Below are 14,961 nucleotides of genomic sequence, written 5' to 3'. Positions count from 1 at the left end.
TGCTGTGTGTGTGTGTTTCTGTGTCTTAAGTCCGTGTTTATGTATTGGCCCATTGCAGTGGAAATATATTAATGTGAGGTTTGTTAGGCTGTTGCACACACACAGAGTTGAATTAATGTTAATGTAGAACCGAAATGCTAAAAAAGACCACCTCTTTTTCTTTTTTCTTTTACGAGAAACAGGAAAACCATAAGACTATAGCTCCTCCTCCTCACAGGCCTGCCTGACCGCCTGTACCCAACATGGTGCTTTTGATCTGCGTTTAGTTTCCAGTGTATCATGGGATAAGACTTCAGCCATCACACATGTGTGTGCACGCGCGCACACACACACACACACACACACACACACACACACACACACACACACACACACACACACACACACACACACACACACACACACACACACACACACACACACACACACACACACACACGGTTGCAGGGTGTTTTGGTGTGGTTGAGATAGATGGGTGGTGACGTCAGCCTGAGCCTACACATGTTGGAATTTCTTTCTTTCCCATTAATCTTCACTAAGTATGTGCCAGTTTCAGCTTCATGGTAAAATCCTTCTCAGTTGAGAGATAAAATGTTTGTGATTTCTTAACATATAATGTGTATATATATATATATTTAATTTCTAACAAACTAGGTGCATAGAGATTGTTGTCTCCCCTAGTTTGACATTATTGCTCCCAGTGCTAAGCATCCACCCATTGTCTAAGGCGCCAGCGGTTCTCAACAGGGGTGCCGCGGAGAGCTGCCAGGGGTGCCGCGAGATGCCTGGGAATGTTTCTTTAAAAATATAGAATGACAACTATTTAACTAAACAAATAGTCTATCTAGTGCTTCATGTGTATACAATAATTGCCTAATCTAATAACATGAACTAAAAAAGAAATCGATCAAAATGTCTTGCTCTTGACTTATAATAATAACTTCAACAAATGAACGTCCGCGGGAGGCATCATTACTTTTACCATTTCCAGAGCAGTCGCATTCGTGTGACATCACGGGTCCTATGTCCGTTATCAAGGAAATGCCAAGCGGCTATCTGCAATCGTCGTCATTGAAAATTGATAATAATCACTAAATGCATTCAGTGCTGGATCTAATCAAATGGATTTATCGAGACACATTATGGAAAGTTCAAGACCGGACCGCGTCTATTCGAAACCCAAACGGTACATGCTTCCGTGTTCGCGTTTTCGCGACCGGACCGCACAGCTTCTGAAAAGTGCTAATTACACGCTTCCGACGGCGATGGTCTACTCACCAAGTGCAGAACACGTGAGTGTATCAGACGCTGTGTTATGATTATTAATTATGATACAAAATGTGAATGAATGAATGAATAATATATCATCTGATGCCACCTGGAGAGCTCGTTTCGGTGAAGTGCCCCTGGAAACATATTGGTCAGAGTGTGGTGCTGAGTACCAAGTAACTCACGATGCAGCACTTAAGGTGTTGATACCATTCAGCACCACATATTTGTGTGAAGCTGACTTTTCATCCATGACAGCTCTGAAAACAAAATATAGGGCCAAGTTGAGCCTTGAGGATGACATGCGTGTTGCCTTGTCATCGATCTCCCCATGTATTGACCGTATTATTAGCCAGCATGCAGCAGCAGACCTCGCACTGAGCTAGAAATGTCCACAAGTGCTTATTTTCTGTGTTTATTTATATTTTTTGAGAAATGGTAACTTGGTGATCCTTTGATTTTTGAGAAATGGTCACACTAGTTATTTTTTTTGGAAAACAGTGCAGCTGTTAGTGATCCTTTTCTGTATTTAAAAAAAATTGTCACACTATTGCTATTTTTATTTATAAATTTAGACCTGAAACGCCTGCTAATAATGCATTATATAGCCTGCATATACACACAAATGTGTTTCTCGGTTTCAATGGGTTAAATAAACGTTATTTTGAAAGCAAGCACTTTTGTCATCATTGTAGCAAAAAAGACAGGACCGGAAAAGTCTTTATCGTATGTAGGGGTGCCCTGGAATATTTTATTGGACACAGGGGTGCCTTGGCAGCAGAAAGGTTGAGAACCCTTGGTCTAAGCTACTTGTGTGTGTGTGACTGTGTGTGTGTGTGTCAGAGAGTGTGTTCTACCGTGGAATGAGTCCAGAGCACATTTTATAGCCATTGAAGTAATGAAGAAATCAAATTGGTGAAATTATTTCCAGCCACTGTAGGCTTTGTGTACATCGTTAAGTGACGGCAATTAGGTAGCAAACCAACAGTTATCGGTACCCAGTGATAGTGAACCAATGAGAACAATGCAAATCACTTTTAATTGTCAGAAACAAATATGAACACAACAGATAATTAGAAAAGGCACACGTGGTTAGCTTGAGCCGCAATGGTCTCTCTCCCATACAGGCATTCTATGCAAGCATGTCGTATAAGGCTTAGTGAGACTTATAGACCTTGTAGGCTGTACACAGGCAGTCACAGAACAAAAACAAAATTATTTTATTATTTGGTTTTTTCTTTGGTTAAGCAGCACAGTCTTGTTAATCACAACTAGTTGGGTAGGAGGCTAGTAGGGTGATGCCATGGTTGATGGTTTTTTAGGGAGACTAATCAGGGATGGAGGGTTTGATAAGGATGGGTTGGGTCATTTAGTCATAAAGGCCACTTACTGTCATGTTTGAGGGATGTGAGACTGGGGAGGTGGTGGGGGTTATAGTGATGCTACTGGTGATCTTGCCACTGCCTTTGACATGGCAGCCATTGGTCAGAACTTGAGTTCTTTGCTCCTGTCGAAGAGAGTAGTACGGCCCACCAGGCTGGGGGATGCTGTGGGCTATACCATGAATCGATTGGATATAGGGGCTCCCCAGGTGGATGTGGATCTTATTGTCCTCTGTGGTGATGACACTGGGACTGGAGCCCCCGGTGCTGTTGGACCGCTGGACGTGCCACCCGTTCTGTCGCTCCGGAGTCATCCGGAACACAGCCTGACCTACGACCTCCGTGGGCTCCGGAGACCCGGCGCTGACCGTTACGATCTGAAGGGGAGAGTTGTTGTGATCAGGTGGTGTGACTGAGCGAATTGAGGCGGGACTCACAACCCTGGATATCGGGAGCGGGGAGAGGTCTCTGTCGGGGCTACTAGGTGGAGAGCTCTTAGTCTTTACTGCCGACAGGGCGGAGTTCTGGATGATAGTTATTCTCTGTTTGGGTGGGGCTCCGCTGGTTGGGATGACAGCTGTGCTGGTGTAGGATGCAGTATTGTCCGCAGTGGAGCTGGATATCTCGAGTGTGGCTGTGTTGAGACTGTGGTCCGGGGTTACTTTGATGTGTAAGGGCTGTCCGGGGGTGTGTGTTAGCACCACATCCCCCTTCTTCACATGACCGTTCGTCATCTCGTCACTAGCTGGTTGGTGCTGCGTATCCACGCCATTTGCCGAATGGCTATTGTATCGCCTCATGTTGTTATTGACATGGTTTAAGCTGTTGAGGTTATTCAGTGGAGATAAGCTCCGTCTGGCTTGGTCCTCGTTCTGATTCAAGTCTTCCTGATCACTGTCGTACTCTAGTAGTTTCCCATTTAGCGATAGCGGAGCCAGGCCACTATATTCAGGATATAGGCCGTCTGCCAACTCTGTCTGTACCTCTTTGGAGGACTGGTGGAGTTCCGAGTAGCGTCGTCCATTGACACCGGGTCTCAGATTCTTACTGATTTGTCTGTACCTCTCCAGCTCCCCGGTCAGTCCCTCCATCTCTCTGGCCAGCTCTCTGTTCCTGGCCTCCTGCTGGTTCAGCTTCTTCTGCAGGGTAGAGTGGTCCGTCTGGACCTGGGAGATGCACTCGTCGGTCCCCGTCAGTTTCTGGAGCTTCGCCTTCAGGGCCTCCACCTCCCTGCTCAAGAGTCTGGACTTGACTTGCTCCTGCTGGAGGCGACGGAGGAGGAGGTGCTCCTGGTTGACCTCCTGCTTCTCCACCAGCTGGTACCGGGAGAGCTCTCTCTTGGCTTTGTCCAGCTCGTCCGTTAGAGCGTGTGACGTCTGCTGCTCCTTCCTGAACCTGCTCCCCAGGGACTCGAAGCCCTCCTCTGCCTTCATCAGCTCCCCCTCGACCACCTCCTTCTCCAGAAGCCTCCTCCTCAGCTTCTCCACCTCCTGGCTCAGCTCTCTGACCTTATTATTGTCCTCCTCGTGGAAGTGATGATTGCAATTCGACGGAGAATTGTCGACTTGTCGTCGCTCTCTTTCCTTCTTATCCTCTTTTTCCTTCCAACTTTCCAGGACCTGTAGCCTTTTCTTCATGGCGCCGACGTTGCTTCGCAGGTGCCCACTGCTCTCTTCCTCCGTTTTGAGTCTGGCCTGGAGCTCATCCCTTTCCCTCGCTGTGCTCTTAAACATATCCTCTAACTCTGCCTTACACCTCGAAGCCTGCTGCCTCTCCTGCCTCAGTGTTTCCGTCACAGTTGTCAAAGAGTGTTGCTCGTTTTGCTTGCCCTCATTCCTGTTTAGCCTAGTTTCCTCAGCCTGTCTCAGCGTCTCGGCCATGCTCTTTCTGTCTTCCACCAGAGCCATGGTCAGTGTTCTGAGTTTGGCCAGGTCCTGCCTCAGTGCCACCTCGGTCTTCTCCAGTTGGCCTTCGACGGCCTCCAGCTCTCTCACTCTGACCTTCAGAATATCCATCTCGGCGGACAGCTGCTTGGCGGTGCTCCTCTCTCTCTCCAGGTTACCTTTTAGAGTGCCACACTCCTGTCTGCTCTTACCTAAAGCCTCCTCTAGTCTGTCCAGTTCACTGATCCTGGTGTTGAGTTTGTCCACCTCGGCCCGTAGGCTGCGACTCTGGCTGGTCTCCCTGCCCAGTCTACGGTCCAGATCCCTACACTGGTCCCCCATGTGGATCAGCTCCTCATCCTTCCCTTCCATCTGTACTACCCTCCTCCTCAGCACCTCCACATCCGACAGCAGGCTAGAGGTCCCTGCTCCCCTCTCTACTACCTCCTCCCTATACCTCACCCTGTCCCTCAGCTCCTGGAGCTCCTCCTCTGCCCTCCTCAGGGCGCCCCTGGTCCCCTCCAGCTCATCCAGCTGACGACTGAGAGCTACCAGCCTCTGTCGGAGTTGGTGGTTCTGGGCGTCCTCGTTGGCTAGTTTGGCCGTCATGGCTTCCTGGGTTTGGTGGAAGACGGAAGCCTGGTCGCGTAGCTCTGCCTCTAGAGACAGGACTCTAAGCTGCCCTTCCTTGGCCTTGGAGTGTGTCGAGTGGAGTTCCTGTCTGGCCTGGTCACTGATGGCAGTCGGCAGCGGTCTGGCCTGGTCACTGATGGCGGTCAGCTCTTGGACGCGGCTGCTCTGCTCATCCAGCTGCTCAGACAGACGCTGCTGTTCGTCCACAACCAGCAGCGCAAAAGCCTTCAGCTTGATCAGCTCCTCTTTCAGAGCTGAAACCTCTCTCTCGCTCTCCTCCTCCTTTTCCTCCCGGTAGGCCTTCTCCTTGGCAACGAGCAGCTGGAGTCTGTGGAGAACAGAGAGAAATACACTTGCGTTAATTGAAACCATTGCTGTGATCTGGACTATTTTACCATTTACTTTAATGAGGCCCTATATCTGATAGCATTAAGGCTATTTTTGGCTGTTTGCTGTACACCAATCTAGGCTATAGCACTCAAACAAAATCAAATGTCCTAAAGTGTAGCCCCCACCCACGCACACATAGACCCATAGCGTTAAAGCTTCCTTCGCTGACTTGCACGACAATATTCTCATCAAACGGGAAAGAATAACGTCACCAATGACATAATTTCCTCCCTTGTAACATGTGATCTTTCTTGGAATTCTGCCCCTTGTTCTGCGTGGGCGTCTGTGTGAGTGTGTGTGTGTGTCTATACATCTCTGTCTGTGTATGTGAACGTGTAAGTAATATCGTGTAGGCTTCATGTGTCGAGGTAGCTAGGTGTCCCTGTGCGTTCTCTGCTTTCACCCTGCATCCCTCTCGGCTGCGTGTGTTCTGTGGGATGTTTTGACTGGCATCATGACAGATGGTCCCTTGGCAGAGAGCGCTGGTTAATTAAGAAGTTCCTCTACCCTTGAGTCTCCTCCAGACTGTGGCCCCCTCGGCCTCCCTCCGTGCCCCCGCTAATGCTTCTTCTCCCCCATTCTAGTTTGGAGAGGCACGAATTCCCCTTGTTCCATAAGCAATTAAACAACCGGCTACATTTACCTAGTGCTCCTGTCACTCACTTCGATTTCTCTCTAGACACATTCCACCAAGTTAATATACTCTTTTATTTTTTTTTATGCTCATGTTTTATGGAATGCGTTTTTCTTTTTTTGTGTGTTATGTCTTTATTGTTTTCTGCTCTGTCGTGAGTAGAGAGAACCTGAGCCAAAGGTACGTCGCTTTGTGCCAATAGCTGCAGAGAGGGATTTATATATGAATACTGAGTGATGTCAGTTCATGTACACGAAACATGCGCACACAGAACCGGAGCGATATCTTACTTTCTAGCACGCGATCCCCCTCCACGAGTTCACGGACTATAAATCCTCTACGTGCGGCTGCCGCTGCCCCTTTATCAAACGTGACCTAATTCTCTTGAAAGCCCAGAGTCTCAAGTCACATTTATAACAAAACGTACAGAACCACGTTGACCTCGATGACTTCACTATGTGTCCAATGGTGTCGGCTTTCTAAGTCTGACTGTGCCTGTTTGTTTGACAGTCGTTGTTGAGTCAAAGAAAGCAAAGGATATAGAAGCCTGAACACTGGTGTCGACTGCAGTTTCCTCCTGGGGAAGATGATGACTGAATCTGACCAAGTTATTCATTAACCGTTTCGACTGTGTGTGGTGAGAAGTAATGCAAATAAAAAAGTAAAAAAATGTCCCAAAATGAAATTGTTTTAAGATGCAAGTTGCTCATCAAGGCTGTAGTTTACTGTGATCATCACACCCTTGGAAATCTCAACTGTCTGGGCAGCAAAACGGATAAAGGTCTAGTAATGAATGAAAATATGTCGACGCAAAAAGACCCTCAGTAAATTGTACACGACTGTACCTATTTATTTATTTGTCTGTACAACCAAAACGGCGAAGTACATATTGTCACACATTTTGAATAGGCCCAAGCGTAATGCATTTCAGTCAACAATGACACCATGGAGATCAGATTAGCACGTTTCTAATTGTGGTGATGTTCTCGTAGGCTCAGGAGGTAACATTTCTTAACCCTATTATTGAAAGTGTTTTTTTTTGTGCTTCATATGTCAGTCACCCTTACAATAATCTTTATAGGCTAATGCTGTGAAACGAAATGTCAGTCTAACCATTTTACCAAGTCAGGCGTAAGGCTGTTTCCAAGTTTGGCTATGTAGTCTTATCTGTGTGATGTTTTTACTTTATGTTTTTAAATATACAACATATACGTTACATTATCATTCATCTCTTATCATTATTAAGTAGTCTGTGTAAACGACAGTGTAATCTATGCAGAATCCTTCAACAGATGGTTTGGCAGTAACTCTCATCATCGCTGTTACAACGCTAACCTGTCATTCCCATTATGCCTCTGAATGCACTTATGTATATTTTCTTTTGCTCACCAGTCTTGTTCAGTTTGTTCTTCTTACCTGTGCTGTCGGCCTATGTCCTTAAATCCTCAAGAGATTAAATTCTATTCGTCCTCTGCTTTCCCACCTCTCTCTCTCACTCTCTCTCTCTCTTTCTCCCGGCGTTCCCAGCAATGTGGACATTCCATCCGGAAAACCAAACATTATGAGAAGTGCCTTGCACACTGAGCCCCACTGGCAGCCCACGGCGCCCATTACATCATCAGCAAGCCCTTATAAGGGACTATACAGTCTCCTTTGCTGTGTGTGTGTGTGTGTGTGTGTGTGTGTGTGTGTGTGTGTGTGTGTGTGTGTGTGTGTGTGTGTGTGTGTGTGTGTGTGTGTGTGTGTGTGTGTGTGTGTGTGTGTGTGTGTGTGTGTGTGTGTGTGTGTGTGTGTGTGTGTGTGTGTGTGTGTGTGTGTGTGTGTGTGTGTGTGTGTGTGTGTGTGTGTGTGTGTGTGTGTGTGTGTGTGTGTGTGTGTGTGTGTGTGTGTGTGTGTGTTTTTATTTTTTTTACTGGAGTTCAGCCCATTCCAGATGAGGTCATAGTGCAGCCATGCCAGAAAGGCTGATGGGAAGGACAGAGAGTGAGTGTGTGTGTGCGCGTGTTTGTGTGTGAGGGAGAGGGAGAAGGGAAGCTTAACTCTCCCAGCACAATTCAGGTGAAGGAGGCTAGCGCTTCCAATTTGCAGGATTAGCCAGAGTAAACATATTAGCAGTGTAGCTAGCCATACTACATGGCCCGCATGCCGTCCCCTTGTACTTCTCCCAGAATGAGTGTGCGTGTGCAGTACGTATGATTGTGTTGCATGTGTGTCTTTGGGTGTGTGTGAGAGAGTGCATTTTAAAAACAAGAGACATGTTCTGTGTTGTAAGCCGCCGTGCCTCGGGCCTGATAACCTGACTGAGAGATGACATCACTATCTCATCAGTCCACAATTACATCCATATGTCTCTCTCTCTCTCTCTCTCTCTCTCTCTCTCTCTCTCTCTCTCTCTTTTTCTTTCTCTTTCTCTCTCTTTCTCTCTCTCTCTCTCTCTCTCTCTGATGCATTGGAATGATGTAGTGAGAACTAGCCTTAGTCTATGATAGAGCCCCGGGAGATACTGTATTTTCTAGGCCGATACCGATATTTGGGAGTGAAAAATGGGGCTGGGCGATATGGCAAAAAATCATATCGCGATAACGATATGATAATGTTATCATATTTCTCGATATCGATAATTATCGAAATTGTTACAAGTATAATTTTTTTTATTTTTTTTTTAAACAACAGATGTATGTTTATTTTGCAGCAATTCTTTGTAGTTGCCGCCATCTTTAGTGTTACATCCCCTCACACTCCAGTTCTCAGGCTGCAGCTGGTTTAAAAGCTAAAGTAAACCGGCTTCTCTGCTGGCTGTGGCTCCAGGGGAGTTGAACAGTTCTGGCTCTGCTCGTTTATTTTCGATCTTTTGGCGCTTTTTTGGTGGACAAACCATGGCACATGTGCACCGTGACTCGTGACTGGAGTCTAGCTCTGCTAGCACACATAGCCTACTGTGTACAGACGGTTTCAAACTGTATTTTAAATTAGAAAGCAAACAAAATAAATGGACAAGAGAAAAATAAATCTCAATTTGGTCAGTATTGTCATTTGGACAAGCAAAGCCATTACTTTAAGTTGCAGGCAAGAAAGACAAGTCTGTCCACTGTCTCTGGTTTTAAAACTGCCCTGTTGCAGGTCACAAAAAAAAAAAAATATATATATATATATAAAAACTTTTTTTATTTTTTTTTATTTCGATATTCGATATCGATTATTAAAATATATCACAATATTTATCGTTATCGTTATATCGCCCAGCCCAGTCGAGTCATACATTTTTTTAGCAAGGATCCCTCATACTTAGTTGTATGTAGTTGTGACAAATATATGTACTGGAAGCGGGATTTTCTTTTTCAGTTGTAATTTTGCATGTGACTAGCATAAAGTAATAAAGTAGCCTGGCTGTAAATAGGCTTTAAAGAGGAGTCTTTGAATGGTTCCTTTGAGCCCATTTTCATTCACATATCTTGAGAAGTTTGAATGAAATTTAAGCTAGCTTTAAATAGCTTAACTGTGGAGCAAAATCTACTCCCTTTGCCAGTGATCTAGCTTGAAATGGCTGGTGCCTTTTGGATTCCTCAATATCTCTATCTCACGATACCAGAATTATGACTTTGCCTAAATACTTAGGGCTGACATCTTTATTAGAACATAAAATGTGTTATTTTTTACAGTGTCCAGTAAACGGAAAGACTCTATTGCATTTTGAGGAGTTGGACTATTTCAACACAAGTGGCCCCGGATTCTATGTTCAGGTAATATAAAATGCTTCTGAGTAAGTAATTACATGTCATTCCGTTGCCCGGGAGATCTAAAGTTAATTTCAGTCTATGTTAATTTATCTGGCTGTGATATGAATCAAGCAAAGCGTAGCGTCAGGAACCAGCAAGGGATGTGTGTGATTTAAACAACTACAACTACTCATTTAAATGTTTCTGCAACTAATAATACTATTTGAAAATACTATTCAGTTAAACTACTTTGATAAAACCACCAATTAAATGTGTGAAAATGACTCTAGATATATATTTGCGCATTCTAAAATGCTGCTCTTCTTGCACACATCCCTCTCAAGCTGGCTCTCAAAACTCACAGTACTTGGTACTCATCCCTCCCCTCTATTAGCTACATTTGTTCGTTATGAGCAACACTGCTAGGTCCTACTACTACTCGCACTGTTTGGAAAATAGTTGAGAGTCCACTGTTTAACTTACATGGCAAGATTCAGAAGAGGCACACTGTTGTCTGTCGATTTTGCAAAGGGCAATTATTCAGTCCACTACGACAGTACGAGGATCCACGTTCAAAGGAGCACTCGCCAACTAACACTAGAGCCGCCTGCCTACCTGTGCGCTAACGTCGGGAATATCTGCAGCTGAGAACAGCCATGTGCCGCTCGCGTTGGAAACAATGAGGTATCTCAGGTATCTTGGGTGATATGTCTGCACTGAGTTTGTGGATATGACTGATGCTTCCCCATTTAGCCTAAGCATTTCAAATAGATTTTATATGGCCACCGCCTGAGTGGAAACAGAGCGCTAACACACACTGCCCCACAACCAAATACGGCTCTTATTAAAACACTGTCATTCCTAAAGTACCGGTAACCGGTACTAAGAAAGCGGGGTCTTGTACCGCTTTTAACTGCAGGGTATTGCAATACTTTTCTAGTATCGGTAATTATACTGTGTTTTATGTGATACCAGTATATTCGCGGTATCTTAAGAAATTAGCTCGCTACAGCCCTTTTAATTTTTAATTTTTTGCTCTTTTTCCCCCTCCTTTTTCCTCAGTTTTTCTCCCATCCCAATGTTAGTCGTTATGCCAATTCCCAATCCCCTTCCTGGTCGCTGCGCACCTACCCCCCACAGTCGGTCTGGGAGAGTGGAGGCTATCACGTGCTTCCTCCGACACACGTGTAGCCAATCAACTGCTTCTTTTCACCTGGCAGCGCGGACTCTCACTGAGAGGGTGTAACGTGTAGGGGTGGGAATCACCAGTTTCATCATGATACGATACGATATCGATTCTTTGGACAACGATACGATATTTGCCGATATCACAAAGTCTCTCACGATACAATACGATTAGATTAGATTCAGGTGCCTGCAATCGATATGAGATGATATCATATGCCCATTTAACACAATCGGTAACATTTAGATCAACTAAAAAAAAGGTAACGAAAATATCATTTGACATTTGTATTTTTGAGCTCTTCCAGACATTTAAAGGAAAATCAATCTATTGTTTTTAATACAAATAGACCTCCTGTTCACTGTAAAGTGCCACGTTTTGATATATTGAGCTTTAAACTTTAAGCTCCATTTTTTGGAACTCAAAACTCAACCTAAAACCCCTCCCTACCTTCCTCTCCCAAACCGTTCCTACAACAATTTGTTGATGTTGCATGATCATGTATAGGCCTACATTTATTATGTATTATATTGTTTATGTTTAAATAACATTTAAACATCAAACTCCTCTGACCTCATCTGGTCTTTCCAAAGACTCGCGCACACACACACACACAGAAAGGGAGAATGCTATGCTGTAACGTCTACACACACGGAGCTACTGCTGTTGTTCTTGGGCGGATATGAGACTCACCACAGGATTTTCAAAATAAGAGTATCGATATGAATCGATCTTATTACATTGCATCGATCCGATTCGATCGTTGATAATTACATCGATGTATCGATCTGGATTGATGTATCGTCCCACCCCTAGTAACGTGTGGAATGATTACTCAGAAAGACTCAGAAGAAGCTTCTATCCCCAGGCCATCAGGCTGCTAAACGAACAATGAATGAACACTACACAACAACAACCACCAAACGCACATAGCACACACATCCACACGCACACACTCACTTTAAACAAACACACTGTAGCACCCACTCCACACACTTATAGCACACACCCACTTTAAACAAACACACTGTAGCACCCACTCCCCACACTTTATATTTATGGATGAAGGATTGCACTACAACTCGTACACCTTACTGTAAATTGTACCTAAAATTGTACCTCATCCCATTTCTGCTTTGCACTAGATAGTACTGTACATTAGTACACTGCATAGTATTGTGTATTGTATATTATATGGTAACTCAGAACATTGTACATATGTCTATACCGAACACTGTGACCTCATTTTCTTCTTCTAAATTCATGCTATATTATGTTATTATGTTATTTGATACTATCTTGTCTAGCACAGTCTCTGGAGCGTAACAGTAAGAAGCATTTTGTATGAAAGTATTCTGTACTTCTGTATGACAACTATTAAAGAACTTGACTTGAACTTGACCCCCCTTAGATCTTTTTCCTCGCTGAGCAGGCGCCCCGACCGAACTGTAGGAGTCGCTGTTTACAACGACCAGGACCCACCCACCAGCTTTCCCACCCCTAACACTGCCAATTGTGTTAGTATGAACGACCAGCCAACTGGTAGCAATGCAGAGAGCTGGGCTCGAACCCAGCGTCTCCTGCATTGGTGGCGAGCGCCTTGCCCACTACACCACCTAGCCGCCCGCTACAGCCCTTTTTTAAAGACTAGCACAGCAGGATATCGATAACATAAAACACAGATACCGATATACCGGCGGGTTAGTCTGTAAGGATCTAAAGTAGCTTACATGGAAGCAGGGAGGAATGAGATTACACTTCTGTCGCACTACTACTAGTCTGTCATGATAAGAATCCTTTAATAATTAATATGCCATGTGTGCTTTTTAACGTGGCAAGAGCGAGATGATTTCTTCTTATAATGCAAGTGTGTTCTTCTTTTTGTTTTGTTGTGTGTTTTGAACACGCAGAGGGCACCTGGGCCAAGTTTCACTTTGTGGGATAATGAAGTGTTTCCGATTATCTTAATTATTATTAAGTGGATTTCGTATTATCCTGACACCTGTGCCCAATAAAACTCTTGTCATGTGGGACCCACAAAAAACAGACCCGCAAAACCATTTTGACCCTCAATTTAACGTGTACAGGTGTGATAGCATTTTCTCTCTGGAACATTCTAGAACAAAGTATTTTGGCTGAATATTATCTGTCGGTTTTGTTGTACAGGGAAAACATCGTGCAACCCGACATTGTTGTTTTCTTTTCTTTAATTCTTCATGCAAAAACACCCCAAAAGTCTTGTCGTTAATGGTCTCCTGTGACATGTGGTCATCAGACAGGTATTTCTCGAACAGCCCAAAGACACACTGGAAAACTTTGCTATTCATAGACACGACTGTTGGCGCGTGCATTAGTCATCACGGGACCCGGACTCCTGCCAGTAGAGGTAAAGCAGGTCGGTCACGCCGCCCATTATCTTGCATGAAGGGCAAGTCAGGTTATCAGCTAAAGCCCTTCAGTGTATTAGATCATCGCACTCTTTTTACACTCCGTCCGGTCAGTGGACCCGGAGGACGCTTGGGGTTGTTCTCCACCCGCAGCAGGTAGAAACTCTGCAGAAAGAGCACACGTCTCAGTCAAATGTTATTCCTCCTCTTGTGTTGTGGAATGTGAGAGATCCGTCTTCTCCTCATTCCTCGCAGTTCCAGTCCGCAGAATAACTCCCAGCCCCAGGCTTCCCGAGGCCCCACTGCTGCCCTTAAAGGAGGGGCCCCGGCCACTTCATTGCTTGTCCTCAATTACATGTGTGATTGGATCCCTCAAAGGCATTTTCCAGGATAGCCCTCAAAACATGGCAGGCATGTAATAGGCCTGTTATCCCAGAGAAGGACTCTCCCACAGTCTTCCAGAGGTATAATTTTGAAAGATTTGAGTGAGTGTTCAAAAAAACATTTAACCGCTGTCTGTGATGGGTCCACCAGTTGGCCAGCACTCTAATGTAACTAGGGGTCATTGAGAAGGCAGAATGAGGATGGATAGAGAGGGAGAGAGGGAGGGAGGGAGAGCAGCAGCTTGGGATTGAGGACAATCTTTGAAACTTCATCTCCTTCACTGTCAACGGGTTGATAAAATAAAAACAAGGGCCATGTCTGAAAGGTCCTCAGTACCCTGTAGTATCAGACGGAAGCTAAGCTACTAGCCGAACCCAACTACCCCACGCTCTTTGCTTTTAGAACCTTATGTCAAGTAGGTTCACCCAGCAGGTAAAAAATCTGTTCCTACTATATGCAGTAGGGAAGTTCTGTCCCGACTCCCACCCCAACATAAAATGGCATTGTTATTCGTGTCAACAGTAGCAACACATCCTACTGTGTTTTAATTATTGTACTATGTCTTAATTATTGTAGTGCTCATGTCACCTGCCCCAGAGACTAGAGCCATATGGAATCCGCAATCACGGAATCGCGGACGGAATCGCGGACGGAATCGCGGAATTGAGCAATAAAAATGGAATCAACTATTAAATTTTTTTTTTTTTTTTTTTTTTTTTATGTTGTGGGACTTGTACAGCACTTTGTTCAACTTTAAAGTTTAAAGGCAGTGCTGTAAAGTTTAAATCTTAGACAAACAAAACACTTTGCTTTCATGAAATATTGTAAGCCGTCATTTGAGGCTTTATAAAAGCAGCACAATGAACACAAATCTGTCAGTGCCGAGTCCGACCTCATCTTAAATAACAAACAGCATTGCTTGTTGTAGTTAACAAAGAGAGGCAGAGTTGATTTAGCAAAAATATATATAATCTTTTTATTTAATTTTTTTATAATCAAATTTTATTTTCATATTCGAATCCCATGCCCATCGAACGAAGCTTCGAAGTATTTAAGACAGCCCTATTAAATGGACTGTTATATCTTATTAAATTGTG

General features: G+C 44.5%; 2 protein-coding genes across 3 annotated transcripts in view; one reads left to right on the top strand and one right to left on the bottom strand.

Annotated features, from left to right (window-relative positions):
- cmss1 (cms1 ribosomal small subunit homolog) overlaps positions 1–14,961 on the top strand; it is a 158,263-nt gene that overhangs the window by 23,288 nt on the left and 120,014 nt on the right. The gene's annotated exons all lie outside the window — the stretch shown is intronic.
- Positions 2,352–5,473, bottom strand: LOC311224777 (filamin A-interacting protein 1-like). Its single transcript, XM_084309890.1, has one exon. It carries the CDS (start codon positions 5,141–5,143, stop codon positions 2,639–2,641), a length of 2,505 nt encoding a protein of 834 aa, XP_084166016.1. The 5' UTR covers positions 5,144–5,473; the 3' UTR covers positions 2,352–2,638.

Source organism: Notolepis coatsorum (assembly GCF_963971535.1).
Source record: "Notolepis coatsorum genome assembly, chromosome: 3".
In the NCBI taxonomy this organism is placed as follows: Eukaryota; Metazoa; Chordata; class Actinopteri; order Aulopiformes; family Paralepididae; genus Notolepis; species Notolepis coatsorum.
This window is presented reverse-complemented; position numbering and strand designations above follow the sequence as displayed.

What these genes read in the sequence shown, in the direction of transcription:
- LOC311224777 (XM_084309890.1), bottom strand. Translation starts at nt 5,143, where the DNA reads ATGACGGCCAAACTAGCCAACGAGGACGCCCAGAACCACCAACTCCGA.